Consider the following 19,684-nt stretch of genomic DNA (forward strand, 5'->3'; position numbering starts at 1 on the left):
TGGTCTTGGGGAAGGGGTGGTCTGTGTTGTTGGGGCTTTGGGGGGGGGGGTCAACAGTGGGAGGGCATCTAATGTCCTGGCCCCACTGGTGGACCTCCTGATGGCCCCTGGTATTTCTGGCCACTGTGTGACCCAGAGTGTTGGACTGGATGGGCCTTTGGCCTGATCCAACATTGGCGTCTCTTATGTTCTTATGTTCTTATGAATATAGGAACCATGGGGTAAGGATCGTCTTCTCTCTATGTATTGCAAAACTGGCTGCCCAAAATCTAGCAGCAGCCTGCGAAACCTCTTAAGTCCACATCTGAGAGAATAAAATGTTGAATCCAATCCGGGCTAGTTAGATAAATCTTACCCTGGATATCAAGGAGAAGTTTTGTGTGGGGCTCCTACTACCAAGAACACTGTAGTAGAACATGTTGTAAAGTCTCTACTTCAAGCGCGCCACAAGGGCAAAAACGCTGAGAGAAGAGGTTTTTATTAAATCTACCCTCCAAAAAAATAGGTGGTAGGGACGCACTCCTATTATGTATTTGATTTGATTTATTTTGTTATGGCCTATAGCTAATACGATAAATCCTTTGATGATGATGATGATGATGATGATGATGATGATGATGATGGTGATGATGGTGATGGTGATTTGATTCTACCCTGCCTTTCTCCCCAGGGGGGGCCCACGTCATTATCCTCTTCTCCTTTTTATCTTCACAACAACCCTGTGGGGTAGTTTAGGCTGAGTGAGTGTGACGGGCCCAAGTTCACCCAGCGAGCGTCCATGACGAGAGTGGGAATTTGAACCCGGGTCTCCCAGATATTGGTGCATTGCATATTTGTGAGCGGATTCCGCTTGTTCCTTTGCAGGTCGACTATCTTGCAGCAGCAGTTCAACCGGACAGGGAAGGTGGAGCATGGCTCTGTGGCGCTACCGGCGGTCATGCGGTCGGGCTCCACCGGGCCGGAGACCTTCAACATGGGCAGTATGCCTTCACCCCAGCAACAGGTCACCGTCGGGCAAATGCATCGGGGCCACATGCCCCCCCTGGTAAGCACCCATTCCTGTTCTTCTTTGGCCCCGGGCGGTTTAACTCTTCAGTGCATTTTGAAAAAACACTACGGTTTGTTCCCCCCACCACCACCACCGTAACCCTTTTGCAGTAGGGAATCTCACAAGCTTGCTGAGGGCTACGAAGTTAAACACAGAACAGGGGGGGGGTGGGGGGGATAAGTGCCGATCCGTTTGCTGTCTCTTCCTGCCAGCAGTTTCTTCCCGGTTGCCAGTTGGCGGGTACATTAAAGACTCTGGTGACGTTCCATCAGTTTAGCTGTCCTAAGGGGAAGCCTTTGAAATGCAGTCAGGATTTGGGAAGCGATTGCCCGTGAACCTGACGCTCAGCCTCCTGCCTCTGGGAGAGGTCTTCCTTTATCCAAAAAAGATCGCGACCCAAGCTAGCCTTCTTGAAAGCGTGTGTAGGCGCCCTGTGTTCCTCTGGGATGCGTAGAGATTGCATTAGTTGGAAATGAAACCCGAGAACCTAAGGGCAGCCACGCTGGATCCAATGGGGTAATCTAGTCTAGCAGCCTGTTTCATTCTATGGCCCTTGGAAGCAGGGGTCATTTCCTGTGGGAGTGCACAGGAACAGAGCTCCGGCCGTAAAGAGCCCGGGGGGGGGGCACAAGCAACAATCCCCGCCCCCTGCTCCCAGAAGCCCTCAGTTGAGCCACAAGGAGCAAGAAGCAGCCAGTTAAGTGGCAGAGCCCCCCCCCCCAGCCCGCCTTCAGGTACAAGCTCTCCCTCCCCTGTGAGGGCAGATCTGCGCATCCCCCCCCCCCAATAGTTAGCAATCCAAAACAGTCCAGTGGCACCTTTAAGACCAAGTTTTATTCAGGTACACGCTCTCCCTCCACTGTGAGGACAGATCTGCACGTCCCCTCCCACAATAGCTAGCAATCCAAAACAGTCCAGTGGAGCCTGAGCGGTGGGTGTTGCCTTCTGACAGGGGGTGTGGCATATGCAAATAAGTTATACTAATGAGCTCCTGCACCTCTTTTTCTACGAAATGACCCCTGCTTGGAAGGACTACAAGTTTGTCGCCTCTTATTGGTGCTCTCCAGTGCTGTTATTTAGAGGATTTCTGCTTCTGTCTGTGGAAGTTCCCTTTTCGTCTTAGTGGGTTTCCCTGTCCTGAACTGGTCCGTTCCCATTGTAAAGCCAATTGGGAGTGGCCCCAAAGCCGTGAGTTGTTCTTGAAGCACAGAAGTGCTTCATTTTCAGTCTGCCCTGAATCTGTTGTAGAACATGCAGGATGAAACTAGGTTTGTGGTTTTTCCTCAACAATACCTATTGTCCATGAATATGGCACAGGCCAAGGTCTTGGTTAAACAAAGAGTCTTAGACGTGGAAAGGCAACATGATTTGAATAGAGTTAAAAACTATTTAATGGAGATCTGTATCATGAATAAGGTTTCACCGATGTCTTATATAAGCAGCTTAGAGAATCCTGATTATAGGAGAGTTTTTATTCTATTGCGGTATGATGCCTTACCTTCTGCTGTACTGGAAGGCAAATATAAGAAGATACCCTATCAAAAATGTTTATGCCTATATGGGGAGCATTGAGTCGTTAGTTTATGGGGTTTTTTTAATTGTAAAATATATGAACATATTAGGGAAATATATACTAAACCCATAATTGCTAGCCTGCCTGGGAAAGACAGAAGGGATTACCTTTTAATAATGTTTGCTGATAGGAATAGGGAAATTACTTTTAAAGTGGCTAAATATGGCAGGACGGTCGTCAGTAGGAGGAAAACTTGGTTAGATACGGCTAAGTATTGATACAATCCAATAATGTATGGTTATTTGAATTTATGTATACTATATTAAGTATAACACAGAGGGATAAAATTTTACTGAATGTTTGGATGTATTTTAATGTATATATCAAGGGTTGTTGATTGAATAATTATAGTATTTTTAGGATAGATTTGTCTTGTAAATTTTAAGTGTAGGTAATTGCTGTGCGATAAGTTTGGACCTAAAATGGCTAATGTTTTAAAGTTTCTTTTCACACTCTTGGTCCATCTGTTTGATGGTTGATCTCCTTTAGCTTTGATTTGTTGGTGAGAATGTGATGGCCTTTGGCTAATAAACACTGAAGCCATAAATATGAAATATAACGTGCAGGATGTATAACTGCTTAGGAAGAAATCGGTCCGCTTTGGATTCAGGGAGGTTTCCCTCCGGAGAGCCAGTGTGCTGTTCCTAGAATGTTGGGGGAGCCAGGTTCGGGAGCCCAGCCCTGAAGCTCCTCAGGTGTCTGGCCTGCCTCACAGGGCTGCTGTGACCAGAGTTCCTTGGAGGAAAGGGCAGGGGGAAAAACTGTACTGACCAAACCGTGTGCAGTTCTGGTTACAACACTGGAGGGGGGGGGGTGTTCAGTAGAGCTTGGAAAGGTGCAGAAGAGAGAAGCCAAAATGACTGGGGGCGGGGGCTAGGGCAGCTGCTGTAGAGGACTGGTTAAAATGCTTAGGGTTGTTAAGCCTAGAATAAAAGGTGAGTAAGGGGAGATGGGGTAGAGTTTTAGGAAATTAGGCATGGCGTGGTAATGGTGGGCAGGGAGAAATGTTCCTCCCATAAGGCTAGAACCCACGGTCATCTGCTGAAGCCGAAGGGTGGGGGATTCAGGACAGACAAAAGGAAGGACTGCTTCACACAGAGCATAGTTAGACTGTGGAACTCGCTGCCACAGGATGTGGTCACGGCTGCCAACTTGGAAGGCTTTGAAAGGGAAGTGGGCACATTCAAGGAGGACAGGGGCTATCAGCAGCTACTAGTCATGGCAGATATCTTCTCCCTCCAGGACCAGAGGCAGTTTTACCTATTTGTATCAGTTGTTCAGGAGCACGGGGTGTGTGTGTGTGAGAGAGGGAGCTGGAAGCAGCAGGTTGGCCAATGAGAGCCAATTTGGTGTGGAGATTAGGAGCTCGGACTCTAATCCAGGAGAGCCAGGTTTGATTCCCCCACTCCTCCACATGCAGACAGCTGGGTGACCTTGAGTCAGTCACAAGTTCTCTCAGAGCTGTTCTCTCAAGGGCAGTCCTTGAGAGAGCTCCCTCAGTCCTGGCTACCTCACAGGGTGTCTGTTGTGGGGAGGGGAAGGGAAAGGAGACCGTAAGCCACTCTGAGACTCCGAGTGAAGGGCGGGTTATAAATCCAATCTCCTCCTCCTCTTCTTCTTCCTCTTCTCCTCCTCCTCCTCCTCCTCTTCTTCTTCTTAACAGGCTGCTAGGTCTGAGGGGCCCTTGGTCTGATCCAGCTTAGCTCTACTTATATTCTCATGAAAGAAGAGCTGAAATGCACGGGGACTTCTGTGCAGTTGTCATAATCTTGGCATCACGTTTTTGATGGTATCACCTCTGGGTTTTTCTGCCTTGCAGCTATTTTGGGCACTGACGGTTGTCGTGAGCCGGTCTTGTGGGCTGGTCTGTTTGGAGAGGGGCCGTCTCCATGGAAGCTTGTGTTCCATTTTAGACGAGAAACCGATTCTAGTGATTCAGGAAGCGTGCTTAGGCACGGTGCTGAGCTGAGAAACCCTGGGCTGGCGTTGCCTGTTGAGTCCCGCAGACCAGGCCTTCATGGCCCGCTGGGAATTATGCGGCGCATCCATGCCCACATAGACACCACCAGAGTGCCCTTCAATTACTCATGTGTAAACTGGGTGGAACGCCATCTGGATAGGAGGGTGGGTGAGAGAGGGAATCAGCAAAGACTCGTCCAACGATTGTTGAATTTAGATCAGGAGCCCTGAGTTCAAATCCTTGCTCAGCCGCAGGTCACTAGTTCTCTCCCTATCAGGGTTATTCTGGTGAGGTACCTGCGTTTTGGCCACTGTGTGACACAGAGTCTTGGGCTAGGAGAGCCAGTTTGGTGTAGTGGTTAGGAGCACGGACTCTAATCTGGGAGAACCGGGTTTGATTCCCCACTCCTCCACATGCAGCTGCTGGCGTGACTTTGGGTCAGTCACAAGTTCTCTCAGAGCTGTTCTCTCAGGAATAGTCCTCGAGAGAGCTCTTGCTGCCCCACCGACCTCACAGGGTGTCTGTTGTGGGGAGGGGAAGGGAAAGGAGATGGTAAGCCACTCTGAGACTCCTTTAGGTAGTGAAGGGTGGGGTATATATCCAATTTCTTCTTCCTCTTCTCTCTTCTATAGATGGGCCATTGGTCTGACCTGATCCAACATGGCTTCTCTTAGTTTCTTACATTCTTAAATGGGAGGGGAGAAAGTCTAGAATGCAAGCGTAGTGAATGAATTGCAATCCTGCCTACCTCGCAGGCAGGTTGTGGTGAGGCTTAAATGCGAGACGGGATGAGCTATTGGGAGAAAGTATAGCGTGCAAGGGTAAAGAACAACCTGCAGTCTGCCTACTTCACAGGGTTATTGTGGTGAGGCTTAAACGGGAGGGGGGATGAGCTCTACTGGGAGAAAGTATAGAATGCAAAGTGTTGTGAATGAACTCAGGCTTAGTCCCTAGGAAGTGTCAGGTGCTGGACAAGATCTCTCTCTCTCTCTCTCTCTCTCTCTCTCTCTCTCTCTCTCTCTCTCTGCCTTTCTCTCACACCCAAGCTGTTCTCTCAAAAGCAGTCCTCAAGAGAGCTCTCTCAGTTGGTATAACTCCAATCTCTTAAGAACATAAGAACACAAGAGAAGCCCATGTTGGATCAGGCCAATGGCCCATCCAGACCAATACTCTGTCACGCAGTGGCCAAAAATACCAGGGGCCACCAGGAGGTCCAGCAGTGGGGCCAAGACACTAGGAGCCCTCCTACTGTTGCCCCCCCCCCCAAAGCACCAAGAATTGCATCCCTTGCCCCAGCCTGAGAGTTCCTATCTATACTTTGTGGCTAATAGCCACTGATGGATCTCTGCTGTTCTCTTCTTCTTTTTCTTATTGCAAATGGGCAAAGGCCCTTACGGTCTTAAGCCATACTGAAAATGATTAAAAATGCCCAGGCTGCGAGGAAACAATAGTTGTGAGAATAACAACTGCTGTTACCTCTCCTGCATAAAGTGGCCGCGCTGGAATTTTGCAACGCCAACGACGCTGATCTCTATTGCTTCTGATACTTTGGCCTCATTATGTTCATGCGGCGCTTACCGTGAAGCAAGACGAGGCGGCCTGACTTGCGGGTGCATCTGGGAGCTCAAGAGCTGCCCTCCGACCGCTTCTGAAGTCTCCCCCCCCTTCTCTCTGGCTCAACAGACCTCCGCACAGCAGGCACTGATGGGGACGATTAATACCAGCATGCACGCCGCTCAGCAGGCGCAAGCGGACCTCACGGAAGTAGACCACCTCCCGCCTCTGGGAAACGACATGGTAAGACCCCGGGAAGGGGGGAGGGAGGTGAGAGAAATATCTGCATTACAGAGCTGTGCGTTTGGGTTCTGTGTCATGGCAGCTTCGCTCCCTTTCCTTGTATTTGGCTGCCTCTTGGAAATTTCTCCATTTTTTGGAGGAGTCCATCAGAATAGACAGTTTCGGCAGTACGCAAATCAATGCCTGTTCCCTAATTTTGCACACTCTCGTTTTGAAAACTTGAGTGAAATACCCAGGATATAAATGTGGGTGGCGAGGGTCCCCAAACTCTATTTGTGGCTGAATGTTTTTCACATATATTTTTTAAAAATAATTTTATTGAGAAACAATAAGGGTACGATATCCATCGACTTTCAACAGACCTGCATCTATAAAGTAACACAAATCAAATAATTAACATTCAGTATTATGATAATCGTTCAGTTGTCATTACAAAGCTAAAATTAGCTAAGGCATCGGAACCAAGAGGACTTTTTTCATGTTTGAATTTCCATTTCAGAAATGGAGCCCACTCATTAATCACATGTGACTCATTGACCTGTAACTCTGAATGTTGAATGTCATCTGGAATTTTTTCCATAATAAAATAATCCCACAATTTTGTATCCCAAAGATGGATCGTTGGAGGGTTTTTGTCTTTCCACTTAATCGCTATTATTATTATTATTATTATTGCTGCCGTGACCACCATCACAATCGGGTCTTTCTCAAGTTTAAAGGAGACTTTAAAGGTTTCGCATAAATTCAAAAGGACCAACTCAGGGTTCAGTGGAATTGCGACATTTGTTATACAAGCGATTTCTGACACTGTTTGCTCCCAAAATGACCTGATCAACTTGCACGTCCACCGTATTTTATTTTATGCGTTTTATCTCTGTCGCGATACGCCTCGAGCTCCATAAGGAAAAAAGGTGGCGGGGAAATGTCTTAAAGAAAGGAAACAAGCTCCTCCCTCTTTCGCAGGCGTCCAGGGTCTGGGTCCAGAACAAAGTGGACGAGTCGAAGCACGAAATCCACTCTCAGGTCGACGCCATCACGGCCGGGACCGCTTCGGTCGTGAACCTGACGGCAGGTAAATGGCTGCCCACTGGTCCTGCTGCCTTGCTGTCGGCTGCAGTGAGGCACGTGGAAGCCGTGGCCTCAGGCGGTGGATTGTGGGGGCCGCAGTCGCTGCCGCCTCACCCCATTATTGTCACCACCTCCTGTGCTGTCTTGTGCTGCTGCCCAGGAGCTGGCACCCCCAGAGCTCCGTCCTTGGCATCTTTAAACCCAGTGAGGCGAGCCACGTGTGCCAAAGAGGGCTTCCTGAACCCTGGTGGGGCAAACAGTTCTCCTATTTATCGATTGCCCTTTTTTTCAAACATTTATCGGCCGCCTTTTTAACCTCGCAGAATTCAAGGCCTCTCCCAGTGGTCCTAATTCCCAGGCGGCAACATATGAACTCATTCCGCATGGCTCACGTCTTTGCACCTCTTGCAAGAGAACAGCTTTGCTCAGCTTGGCAGCAGTGTTCCCTCTAAGCTGAGTTAGTGTGAGCTAGCTCACAGTTTTTTAGCCTCCAGCTCACACGTTTTTGTCTTGGCTCAGGAAGGGACGGCTCCAGAGAGCAAACTAATTTATTGCAGTAGGCGAATCGCTCGCTCACAACCTTAATGCCGGTAGTTCACAAAGTAGAATTTTTGCTCACAAAAACTCCACAGCTTAGAGGGAGCACTGGCTGGCAGCAGAAGTTCTCTTTCCCGTTTTCTTACGGGAAATATTTCGTGAGCCTGACTTCTCCCTAGATGGGCTGAAGGCCGTTTAAAGCAAGAGGCACAAGTCATGAAACCCAGTAGATAAGATCTAAGCGGCACCACTTGTACAACAATACACCTCATTGCCCCTATATAAATCAATGGTGCGACCTCATTTGGAATACTGTGTGCAGTTCTGGTCACCACGCCTTAAAAAGGATATTATAGCTTTGGGAAAAGGGCAGAAAAGGGCAACTCGAATGATAAAAGGGTTGGAACACTTTCCCTATGAGGAAAGGTTAAAGCGCTTAGGGCTCTTTAGCTTGGAGAAACGACGACTGAGGGGTGACATGATTGAGGTTTATAAGATTATGCATGGGAAAGAGCAGGTAGAGAAAGAGGTACTTTTCTCCCTTTCTCACAATACAAGAACCCGTGGGCACTCCATGAAATTGCTGAGCGGTCGGGTTAGAACGGATAAAAGGAAGTACTTCTTCACCCAAAGAGGGATTAACACTTGGAATTCACTGCCACAGGAAATAGTGGCAGCTACAAGCATGGACGGCTTCAAAAGGGAATTAGATAAGCATATGGAGCAGAGGTCCATCAGTGGCTATTAGCCACAAGGTATAGATAGGGACTCTGGGGCAAGTGATGCTCTGTCATCTTGGTGCTTGGGGGGGGGGGGTCAGTGGGAGGGTTCCTAGTGTCCTGGCCCCACTGATGGACCTCCTGATGGCCCCTGGCATTTCTGGACACTGTGTGACACAGAGTGTTGGACTGGATGGGCCTTTGGCCTGATCCAACATTGGCGTCTCATATGTTCTCTTATGTTCTTATGCCTTGAATGCAGGACTCAGGTCACCTGCCCTGAAAATCCATTGCAAAAGAGATGTCGTAGCCTCCTCGGGCAAGCAGCTCCGTGCCATCGGGCACGTGTTCTGGAAGTGTTGTGTTCACTAGTGTTCCTTTCTCGGTTGGCAGGCGACCCCGCGGACACCGACTACACGGCCGTGGGCTGTGCCATCACCACCATCTCCTCCAACCTCACGGAGATGTCCAAAGGGGTGAAGCTGCTGGCCGCCCTGATGGACGACGAAGTCGGCAGCGGAGAGGACCTGCTGAAAGCTGCCCGCACCCTGGCAGGGGCTGTCTCGGACCTGCTGAAAGCCGTGGAGCCCACTTCAGGAGAGGTAAGGCCCAAAGGGGACCCGTTCAGGAACCGGGGGTGGGAAGAGCTTCAAAGTTCCCGGTCTTGGCATGAGGGAGCTGCGCGAGCTGAAAATCACAAGCAAGTTGCAGAGCGTAACGTTGCAGGTGGCGTGGGGACCAAGCCATGATTCTGCTGTGAACTCCCAAGCAGGCCCGTAGCCAGGATTTTGTGGCTTGTGGGGCAGTTTTTGTTTCTGGTGGGGGCTGAAGCTCTCAGTGCAGAAAGAAAAGCCAATAGAAAGCTGTGACCAGGACAGATCTCTAGATGGCAAGCTGTCCACCACTCTAGATGACAGTTCTCAGCTGCTGCTAGTTCATCACTTCTGCCAGCCAAAGCAACAGTCCTGAGAACAAGCCAGCAGGTGGGGGTGATGATATCTAGAAAGCTAACACTTGGGCAGAAAAGCTCTCTTAAAGGAGGCCAGTTTCTTGACACAGAGTTAGAAGGGATCCTAGAGGTCACCTACTCCAACCCCCTTGCTCAGTGCGGGAATTAGTCAACTACAGCACCCCACACTGTTTAAAGGAGCACACGCCTTTTAAAAAATATTTTAAATTTATTCAAAAAAAGCATTTACAGGAGAAATTCTTGTGGGGCTGTGCCTTTAGGAAAGGGGGTAGAGCCCCCAAAACCCCCACCGTAGCTAGGGGCCTGCTCACAAGGATGCCTTGGGCATGCCTCCCTGGGTTCCCTCTTTTTTGGAGGAGGGGTGTGTGACGTTCTTGCTTATTGGGGAGTTGGTTTTACCTTTAAACCACCCTCTGTGTATATAAACTTGATAGTTTTCTGCTGCCACCAGGAATTAAACATTCCAAATCTCTCTCTCTCTCTGCTGGTAGTATGACCTAGGGTCTGGGCACTTCAGAGGACTATGTGGCTCTGAAGAAGGACTATTCTGATTCCTGGGATAGTTTAAACAAAAACTGATCTATTTAATAAAGAACAAAATAGGTTTCTGGTTATTTTGAAATGTTGCTGATGAAAGGAACTCGTAAATATAACTGGCAAAGCTTGGTGCCACAAACAGTCTCCCAGACTCCCCAAACTCCACTCTGACAGTCTAATCTCTTTCTCTCTCATAGCCACACAGGCAAAACTCTTTGTCTCAGGCACACAAGATAAAACATTTGTCTAACCACACAGTTTAGACACAACTTGTTTCTTTGCCATACAGACTCTCTCACAGAACCCTTATAGTCACACAGACTGTCTTCAAACTTCACACACAGAATCCCTATGGACACACACACACACAGATTCCTCTCAGGACATCTCCTTCCACACTCTCAGTCATCAGCCAGTCAAAATACACTTGTCTCCCTCTATCACCCTTCTCATATTATTGCAGTCAAACCGAGCATTTAAAGAAACACACACACCAAAACATGAAATCATTACAGGTGGTTATTTTAATTTTTTTAAAGCCATGCTTACCCCAGACCTTTATCTGCTGAGTGGGGGGTGAATAATCCCCACAGGGATGTTGTGAAGATTACAGGAAGATCACATTTGTGTAGCACTTTGAACACACTCCCGGTCCTATAAAATGCCAGGATTTATGATTATGCCGGCACTTCGCATTTGCAAGTTGCCCTTCCCTCTATTGAGGCCGCGTTGGCAGCATTTTTTGCCCTGACGTCGGTTGCTTGAGGTTTCTTGCTGTGATTCAGGATCCCAGAGGATCAGCTCAGTCTGGATCCATCATTTATTTTCTTCTGTGCGTGCCGTCAAGTAGTCTGTGGATGTTTTCACAGAGAGGAGGGAGGGCTTTCAGGCAAACGGCCGAGTACCCTAACCAAACTCCCCATTGCTCTTTGCTCCTCCTAGCCTCGCCAAACGGTCTTGACGGCAGCCGGGAGCATCGGACAGGCCAGCGGGGAACTCCTCCGGCAGATTGGAGAGAACGAAACCGATGAACGATTCCAGGTAAGGGGCAGCCGGCTATCGGACGCGCTCCGTCCTGATCAGATGGGAAGCGCGCACAGTCCTGGCTTACGATGACTCGTTTGGAGATCCCCACTTTCCCTCTCTTGCTTTGCCAAATGCCTTCTTGTTGTGTTGGTTCCGGAACAGCTGGGCTGGATTTGCTTTGAAGGTTTGATTTGTGTAGCTTTGCCGGGGGGCTGCGCTTGGATCCAGAACAAACGTTGCCTCTCCGTTCGGCAAACCTGAGAAGCTGGAGGGCCAGTTTGGTGTGGTGGTTAGGAGCGCGGACTCTAATTTGGGAGAATCATGTTTGATTCCCCACTCCCCCACATGCAGCTGCTGGTGTGACCTTGGGCCAGTCACAAGTTCTCTCAGAGCTGTTCTCTCAAGGTCAGTTCTCGAGTGAGCTCTCTCAGCCCCACCTCCCTCACAGGGTGTCTGTTCTGGGGAGGGGAAGGAAAGGAGATTGTAAGCCGCTCCGAGACCCCAAGCAAAGGGCGGGGTATAAATCCCATCTCCTCTGCCACTGAGTGGACTCTAATCTGGGAGAACTGGGTTTGATTCCCCACTCTTCCTCCCCATGCAGCTGCTGGTGTGACCTTGGGCCAGTGACAAGTCCTCTTAGAGCTGTTCTCTCGGGAGCAGTCCTCAAAAGAGCTCTCTCAGCCCCACCGACCTCACAGGGTGTCTGTTGTGGGGAGGGGAAGGGAAAGGAGATTGTAAACTGCTCCAAGACTCCTTCGGGTAGTGAAGGGCGGGGTAGAAATCCAATTCTTCTCCTCCTCTCTCTCTCTCTCTCTCTTCCCAGGATGTGCTGATGAGTCTGGCCAAAGCCGTGGCCAACGCCGCAGCCATGTTGGTGCTCAAGGCCAAGAACGTTGCTCAGGTGGCCGAGGACATGGTTCTGCAGAACAGAGTGATCGCCGCCGCCACCCAGTGTGCACTCTCCACCTCCCAGCTTGTGGCTTGCGCGAAGGTACGGCCGCTCATGCCGGCGTGGTGGGGTTGGCTCTCCAGTAGCTGCCAGTGGATGCAGTTCTCAGTACCAGATGCCATACTTGGATGAATGGGCAAAAAAAAAGCCCACTTCTGGGAGCGTCTGGATTTAAAGGTGCTAGTTGTTGTGTCGCTTAAAATAGCAGTGGGCTGCCCTGTGCCATCAGGAGTCTCTCTAAGAGTTTGTGTGCCGTGCAAAATGATGCCCTCCTAGATGGTGGAAACCTACAGCAGTGATGCCTTCCTGGTATCCAGTTCTGGGCGCTACATTTTGAGGAGGAGGCAGATCAATACAAACGGCTGCAGACGGAGGTCAGCATCATTTGGGGAGGGGCCTTGGCTCGGCGGCACAGCCTCGGCTTGGCATGCAGGAGGTCCCACAGTCAGTCATTTCTCTGCCTGAGACCCTGGAAGGTCCCGGGTTCAGTCCCCAGCATCTCCTTTTGAAAGGATCAGGCCGTAGGTGATGTGAACGACCTCCACCTGAGACCCTGGAGAGTGGCTGCCAGTGAGTAGACAGTAATGGACTCATGAACTGATTCAGTAGATAGAAGGCAGTTTCATGAGTTTAGAAAACTTGGGAGGATCTGTGGCTCAGTGGTGTAGTGGTTAAGTTTGGTGCAGTGGGTCCCAGTCCGGACTCTAATCTGGGAGAACCGGGTTTGATTCCTCACTCCTCCACTTGCACCTGCTGATGTGACCTTGGGTCAGTCACAAGCTCTGCAGTTTGTGTCAGAGTTCTCTCAGCCCCACTCACCTCACAGGGTGTCTGTTGTGGGGAAGGGAAGGGAAAAGGAGTTTGTAAGCCGCTCTCTCATGAACTGATTCAGTAGATAGAAGGCAGTTTCATGAGTTTAGAAGACTTGGGAGGATCTGTGGCTCAGTGGCAGAGCCTCTGCTTGGCATGCAGAAGGTCCCAGGTTCAGTTCCCAGCATCCCCAGTTAAAATGGATCAGGCAGTGGTGATGTGAAAGGCCTCTAGCTGAGACCCTGGAGAGCGGCTGCCTGATCAGTAGGCAATACTGACCTTGATGGACCAAGGGTCTGATTCAGTACAAGGCAGCTTCCTGTGTTCGTTTCTATTGGTGCAAACTACATGGGCAGGTCTCTCCACATGCCTGATGGTGCAGTCAGGTGGAAGAGGGCCACGAATTGTCGCATGTTATTTGCGTGACCTTCGGTGTTTCCGTGCAGGTGGTCAGCCCCACCATCAGCTCCCCGGTCTGCCAGGAGCAGCTGATCGAAGCCGGCAAGCTGGTGGACCGTTCCGTGGAGAACTGCGTGCGCGCCTGCCAGGCCGCCACAGACGACACGGAGCTGCTCAAGCAGGTCAGCGCGGCCGCCAGCGTGGTCACCCAGGCCCTGAATGACCTCCTGCAGCACGTCCGGCAGTTTGCCAGCCGGGGGGAGCCCATCGGCCGCTACGACCAGGCCACCGACACCATCATGTGCGTCACCGAGAGCATCTTCAGCTCCATGGGGGATGCTGGTAAGCCGCTGGAACGGCAGGGTGCCTCCGAAGGAGGGTAGGGGAGGGGAGGGGAGGGGAAGGTGTTGCCTGCCTCTCCTTGTGTGTTTCCATTGGCCTCCTTTGCTGTTGTAGGGACTTGTATATATGTGTTGTGTGTGTGTGTATGTATATGTATATGAAGAAAATAAAAGCCACACCAGCCACAGGAGATAAATAAGAGTAAAAAAATAAGCCCAAGGTGCAAAATCTGGTAAAATTGTATTTTATTACTCAGTAAAAATTCCTTATGTGATTTTTAATACACATATATAATTTTTACACATTATTTAATTATTTTGGCCATTCACCATGCTATATTGTTGTAAGCTGCCCTGAGCCGGCTTTGCTGGGAGGGCAGGGTAAAAATATAAATAAATAAATAATAGTGGCCTGGATCTGATTAGACATCTAATCTCTCCGTTTTCACGTGGTGTTTTATGGTTTTATTCTGTGTAAACTGTCATTTTTAAGATTGTTTTAATTTCGCTATACTAATTGATGTAAATTGCCCTGAGCCCATTTACGGGGAGGGCGTTATACAAATCAAATCAATACATAGATATGAGGAGTTACACGTGCCTCTGGCTGAGTGGGCCTTCTGGGCCAGGGGAGGGCGGGATATGAAATAAATAAATAAGTAAATATTATTTTTATTAATTATTTTATTAGTTAATTATTTCACTTTATTATTTTATTGCTTAATTATTACCTGGTTTACGTATTTAACACACACACACACACACACATATATATATACACATATACATATATACTTTTTCCTGATTTTGCACCATTGGCCTTGGTCTAATTTTTTATCTCCAGAGACAGACAGACAGACATATACATATACATATACATATATATATAACAAACATTGTAAATGCTAAGTGGTATTTAAATTTAAACCGTGCCGCCCACCGACAACTTCCTTGGCACCCGCCAGGTGGGCTTCTGCCCAGCAGGACTTCTGATTGGCGATTGGAGACCTGTCTGGCTGTGCAGATCCAAATGATGTTATTTCAGTGGCAGCTGCCACCACAGTGTGGGTTTCATGCCCCCTCTCCTCTTTCCCAGTGCATATTTTAAAATTACTCCCCTTCTTCCCCATGTTTGGGCTTCCTCTGTGCACATCTCTGTGGCTCTGCCTCTTGGAGCAGCCATTTTGTGGTCGGCTCCTCCTCCCGGGGCAAGCATTTTGTGATTGCAACCACAACCCTGTGCCAGAATTCCAAAGGCGCCCGCAGGCTCCGCAACGTTGGGGACCCCTGATTTAGATCATAGTATTGTTCTTGGAAGCAGGTGTTCTCTCCCCCCCCTCCAGTCTGAGGAAAATACACATTGCGAAAAATGGCTCTATAAAACAGGGAGGCCAGTGAGTACTTTTAAGAGGGATTTGTTGCATGAAAAGCGAACTTAGCACCGCCTAAATATAAAGAACGGGTTTGCTTCAGAATTGGCACTGGAAGATGGTATGCGAATGTTACAGATAAATACAGCAGCATTTTCTAATGTTTGGGTGCTCAAGGTGTGGACGAGCCAGGCAGTCTCTTGAAACAAGTAAGGTAAATATTATATTAAATATTGAAGCTGCTCTGCTTTGAGCCTGGTATAGTTGATTCCATGCAGGGCGGAGTGTTTATCAAGGGCTCCAGGGGCAATTCCTTCGGCCAGAGATGCAGGGGGTTGAACCTGGAACCTCTGCCAAGTATGTATCCTTCTGTTGACCCAAATGGAAATATGAAAGCCCCGGCATGCTCCCCCTCTGAGCCACCATGATTCCAGAGCGCACCGTCAGAATGCTTAGCGGGGTCAGGCGAGCCAGTTAGTGAGGGCGGCGGTAGGTCTGGAAGGGATAAAGGAGAGATAAAAAGCAGGCTTTTAACTCGCTACCGTTGTAGGTGAAATGGTGCGGCAGGCCAGGGTTCTCGCACAGGCCACGTCGGATCTCGTAAACGCCATGAGGTCAGACGCCGAGGCGGAAATCGACATGGAGAATTCCAAGAAGCTCCTGGCTGCCGCGAAGCTGCTGGCCGATTCGACGGCCCGGATGGTTGAAGCGGCAAAGGTACCTCGTGGCCTCGTGGAACACAGGGATCTTCCGCGTGGGTCGCGTCAGCCGGCTTCCCTTTGGGAAAGGACATTTTATTTATTTTATTACATTTCCATCCTGCCTTTCCTTGCAAGCAGGCCCAGGGCATCTTTCAACAGCACAGAAACAATTAAAATAATTCCAGATACTCCAGTTTAAAATCCCGGTAACGTAAAACACACAAGATGGCAAATAACAAGTTAACAGAAGCTCCTAGGGAACTTGTGCATTTGCCTAGATGGATTGAAGCATTGGGCATGGGACCACACCAATAACATGGCTCGACGGGGTGAAGCAGGGGAGGCCGATGTGAACGGACACCCACCCCCTCAACTAAAGACCTGGCAGAACAACTCTGTTTTATGAGCCCTGCAGAACAGTAATAAGTCCTGCAGGGCCCTGATCTCACTTGTCAGAGAGTTCCATCAGGCGTGGGCAGAGCTGAAAAAGCCCTGGCCCTGGTCGAGGCTACGTGGGTGTCTTTGGGGTCCGGGACCACCAGAAGATACTGTTCAGAAGAGCACAATGCTCACCGGAGAACATATTGGGAGAGATGGTCCTGCAGGTATGACGGCGCCAGACCGCATAGGGCTTTAAATATGTGCAAGATGGCTAGAAAGAGTGGCGAATTCCACAGCAAGGGTGTTCAGAGTCCAGTTTGACTTGGGAAATGCAAACGGTACCGCTTCTTTTTCTTTCTTTCGGCGCTTCCTCGTCTCATTCATAAGGCCCCTTTAAATTTCCAATTGGAACCTCTCTTTCTGGCCCAACTCTCTCTGTGTTGCCACAACACACTTCCATGCATACTGAATGATCCACTTTCAATGCACTTTAGCAGTCGTTTACAAGTGGGTTTTGCTGTTTCCCACAGGGTTTTTCTGCATTCTCTTGTTTCCTCACCTGTGTGTTCCTCTTGCTTTGGGATTATTTTTTCTGTTCCGCAAATGTTGTGCTCCCTCTAGTGGTTGATTTATCATGCATTGATTTATCATCGAATCGTGGAATGTTAGCGTTGGAAGGGACCTTGCAGGTCATCTAGTCCAACCCCCTGCACTCTGCAGGAGCAGAACCGAAAGAGAGCCCTACAGCATACCCGAAAGATGGTCGTCCCCCCCCCCCCCAGCAGGGAACTCCTCAGTGCTCACCTTGTTGAATTGATTTCTGCTCTGCTTTTGCACGGTTCCTGCTGGCCTCAGTGCAGGATCACGTCCCGCAGCTGAGGCCTGGCACCTTACCTTGGTTTGTAAGCAGAGGTTGAGGTGTCTTGCTTTGCCCCCCTGTGGCTTCTCTTCTCGATTAGCGACCCTGTCAGCCAAACCCCCAAAATGTTATCCCTCCTTGATAAATATTTGAGATGGCCGTTTTTGGAGGCTCGGCCGAGTTACTCTTGGGGGCCTAACCCAAGTGAAGCGAAGCACCTCTTGGCTTCTCCAACTCCGGCTGGCTTTTCTTTTCTGCTTGATCCCGCCAGGGGGCTGCAGCCCACCCCGAAAACGAAGACCAGCAGCAGAGGCTCCGGGAAGCGGCAGAAGGCCTGCGGGTGGCTACCAACGCAGCCGCCCAGAACGCCATTAAGAAGAAAATTGTCAACAGATTAGAGGTGAGAAGCCAGCCCTGGGCTCATATCTTCATCTCTCTCTGTGCTTGTAGCCGCCACCGCTTCCTGCGGCACTGAATTCCACGTGCTCATGACTCTTTGGGTGAAGAAGGGCTTCCTTTTGATACCCAGTTTGGTGTAGTGTTTAGTAGCGCGGACTCTAATCTGGGAGAACCGGGTTTGATTCCCCCGTTCCTCCACATGCAGCTGCTGGTGTGACCTTGGGTCAGTCACAAGTTCTCTCAGAGCCATTCTCGAAAGAGCAGTCCTCAAAAGAGCTCCTTCAGCCCCACCTACCTCACAGGGTGTCTGTTGTGGGTGGAGGAAAATGGAGATTGTAAGCTGCTCTGATTAGGACGAGCTGAAATATCACAGAACGTTGCAGACCCTGCATTAGGCTGACCATTCGGTACAAAAGGGGTGGTAGTCAGGCTGCAACAGAGACCTAGAGACTTGGGGGCTTTCCACCATGACCTGAAGCATCTCTCTCTCTGCCTCAGCCCCCTGTATTCATCTATTTTGTTTTGAGGATCCAGTTTGACAAAGCGTTTTCGAAGAATTCAAAAGCCTGCATGTGATGTGATTGACTTCTAGTGATGGGGAACATTATGTCTGGGGCAGTGATGCTCTGTCTTCTTGGTGCTTGGGGGACCAACAGTGGGAGGGCTTCTGGAGTTCTAGCCCCACTGGTGGACCTCCTGAGGGCACCTGGGTTTTGGCCACTGTGTGACCCAGAGTGTTGGACTGGATGGGCCATTGGCCTGATCCAACATGGCTTCTCTTATGCTCTTATGTCTGGGGCAGTGATGCTCTGTATTCTTGGTGCTTGGGGGGGGGCAACAGTGGGAGGGCTTGTGGAGTTCTGGCCCCACTGGTGGACCACCTGATGGCCCCTGGGTTTTTTGGCCACTGTGACCCAGAGTGTTGGACTGGATGGGCCATTGGCCTGGTCCAACGTGGCTTCTTCTCTTATGTTCTTATGTCTGGGGCAGTGATGCTCTGTATTCTTGGTGCTTGGGGGGGGGCAACAGTGGGAGGGCTTGTGGAGTTCTGGCCCCACTGGTGGACCACCTGATGGCCCCTGGGTTTCGGCCACTGTGTGACCCAGAGTGTTGGACTGGATGGGCCATTGGCCTGATCCAGCATGGCTTCTCTTATGTTCTTAAAATCGTTCTTCAGGGGAACTGTTGCACTTCATGTTCTCAGGTGTATTGCCTTATTGTGTCAGGGGTGCATGAACATGCAGTTGATTTTTTAGCAGGTACCTCCTTCAAAAAGGTTCCACCAATTTCTCCCCTTGGTTGGGCAAGTGGCATAACTTGGATCAGAATCCCTGCTGAAGACGTTCAAGTGCCGTGGGTGTCAGGCCAAGCCCTCCCCCCTCTTCACCCTGCCCCCACTCCCAGGCACTGAGGGGCTTCGTCTGTGCTCTCTTCCAGGTTGCTGCAAAGCAAGCGGCGGCGGCTGCAACTCAGACTATTGCGGCCTCCCAAAATGCAGCTATTTCAAACAAGAACACAGCATCTCACCAGCAGCTGGTCCAGAGCTGCAAGGTAGGTAGAAGCGCGCCAAGAATCCTCAAGGTGTGAGCTGCCTCCTGGGCTGAGAAGGTGGCTGTTCTTCGGGGCTGAACAGGGTTTGTCATCCATTATTCTGTGAAGACTCTGAACATGTGCAGACAGCATTTTCCCTGGCCCTAAGACCACAGATTGTGAGATGGCAAGATTCAAGTCCAGCAGCACCTTAGAGACCAACAAGATTTCCTGGGTAGAAGTTTTCGAGAGCCAGTTTGGTGTAGTGGTTAGGAGCGCGGATTCTAATCTGGAAGAACCGGGTTTGATTCCCCACTCCTCCACGTGCAGATGCTGGAGTTACCTTGGGTCAGTCACAAGTTCTCTCAGAGCTGTTCTCTTAGGAGCAGTTCTTGGAAGAGCTCTCTCAGCCCCACCTACCTCACAGGGTGTCTGTTGTGGGGAGGGGAAGGGAAAGGAGTTTGTAAGCCACTCCGAGACTCCTTTGGGTAGTGAAAGGCGGGGTATAAATCCAATCTCTTCTTCTTTTCACTCCCCTTCCAGAAATGTTTTTGTGTTACTTCCATCTCTGTGGCTCACTCCTGCCATCTCAGAGCTGTTCTCTTAGGAGCAGTTCTTGGAAGAGCTCTCTCAGCCCCACCTACCTCACAGGGTGTCTGTTGTGGGGAGAGGAAGGGAAAGGAGACTCTTTTGGGTAGTGAAGGGCAGGG

General features: G+C 49.8%; 1 protein-coding gene across 1 annotated transcript in view; it reads left to right on the forward strand.

The window, feature by feature from the left end:
* TLN2 (talin 2) overlaps positions 1 to 19,684 on the forward strand; it is a 156,066-nt gene that overhangs the window by 63,355 nt on the left and 73,027 nt on the right. Inside the window, exons 13-22 of the mRNA XM_015420227.1 lie at positions 865 to 1,045; positions 6,265 to 6,378; positions 7,342 to 7,450; positions 9,096 to 9,304; positions 11,152 to 11,250; positions 12,059 to 12,226; positions 13,441 to 13,735; positions 15,655 to 15,821; positions 17,317 to 17,445; positions 18,882 to 18,995. Coding sequence (XP_015275713.1) covers positions 865 to 1,045; positions 6,265 to 6,378; positions 7,342 to 7,450; positions 9,096 to 9,304; positions 11,152 to 11,250; positions 12,059 to 12,226; positions 13,441 to 13,735; positions 15,655 to 15,821; positions 17,317 to 17,445; positions 18,882 to 18,995 — 1,585 coding nt within the window. The remainder of the gene's footprint in view (positions 1 to 864; positions 1,046 to 6,264; positions 6,379 to 7,341; positions 7,451 to 9,095; positions 9,305 to 11,151; positions 11,251 to 12,058; positions 12,227 to 13,440; positions 13,736 to 15,654; positions 15,822 to 17,316; positions 17,446 to 18,881; positions 18,996 to 19,684) is intronic.

The sequence above is a fragment of the Gekko japonicus genome, unplaced genomic scaffold, assembly GCF_001447785.1.
Source record: "Gekko japonicus isolate JY-2015 unplaced genomic scaffold, Gekko_japonicus_V1.1 scaffold369, whole genome shotgun sequence".
NCBI lineage: Eukaryota > Metazoa > Chordata > Lepidosauria > Squamata > Gekkonidae > Gekko > Gekko japonicus.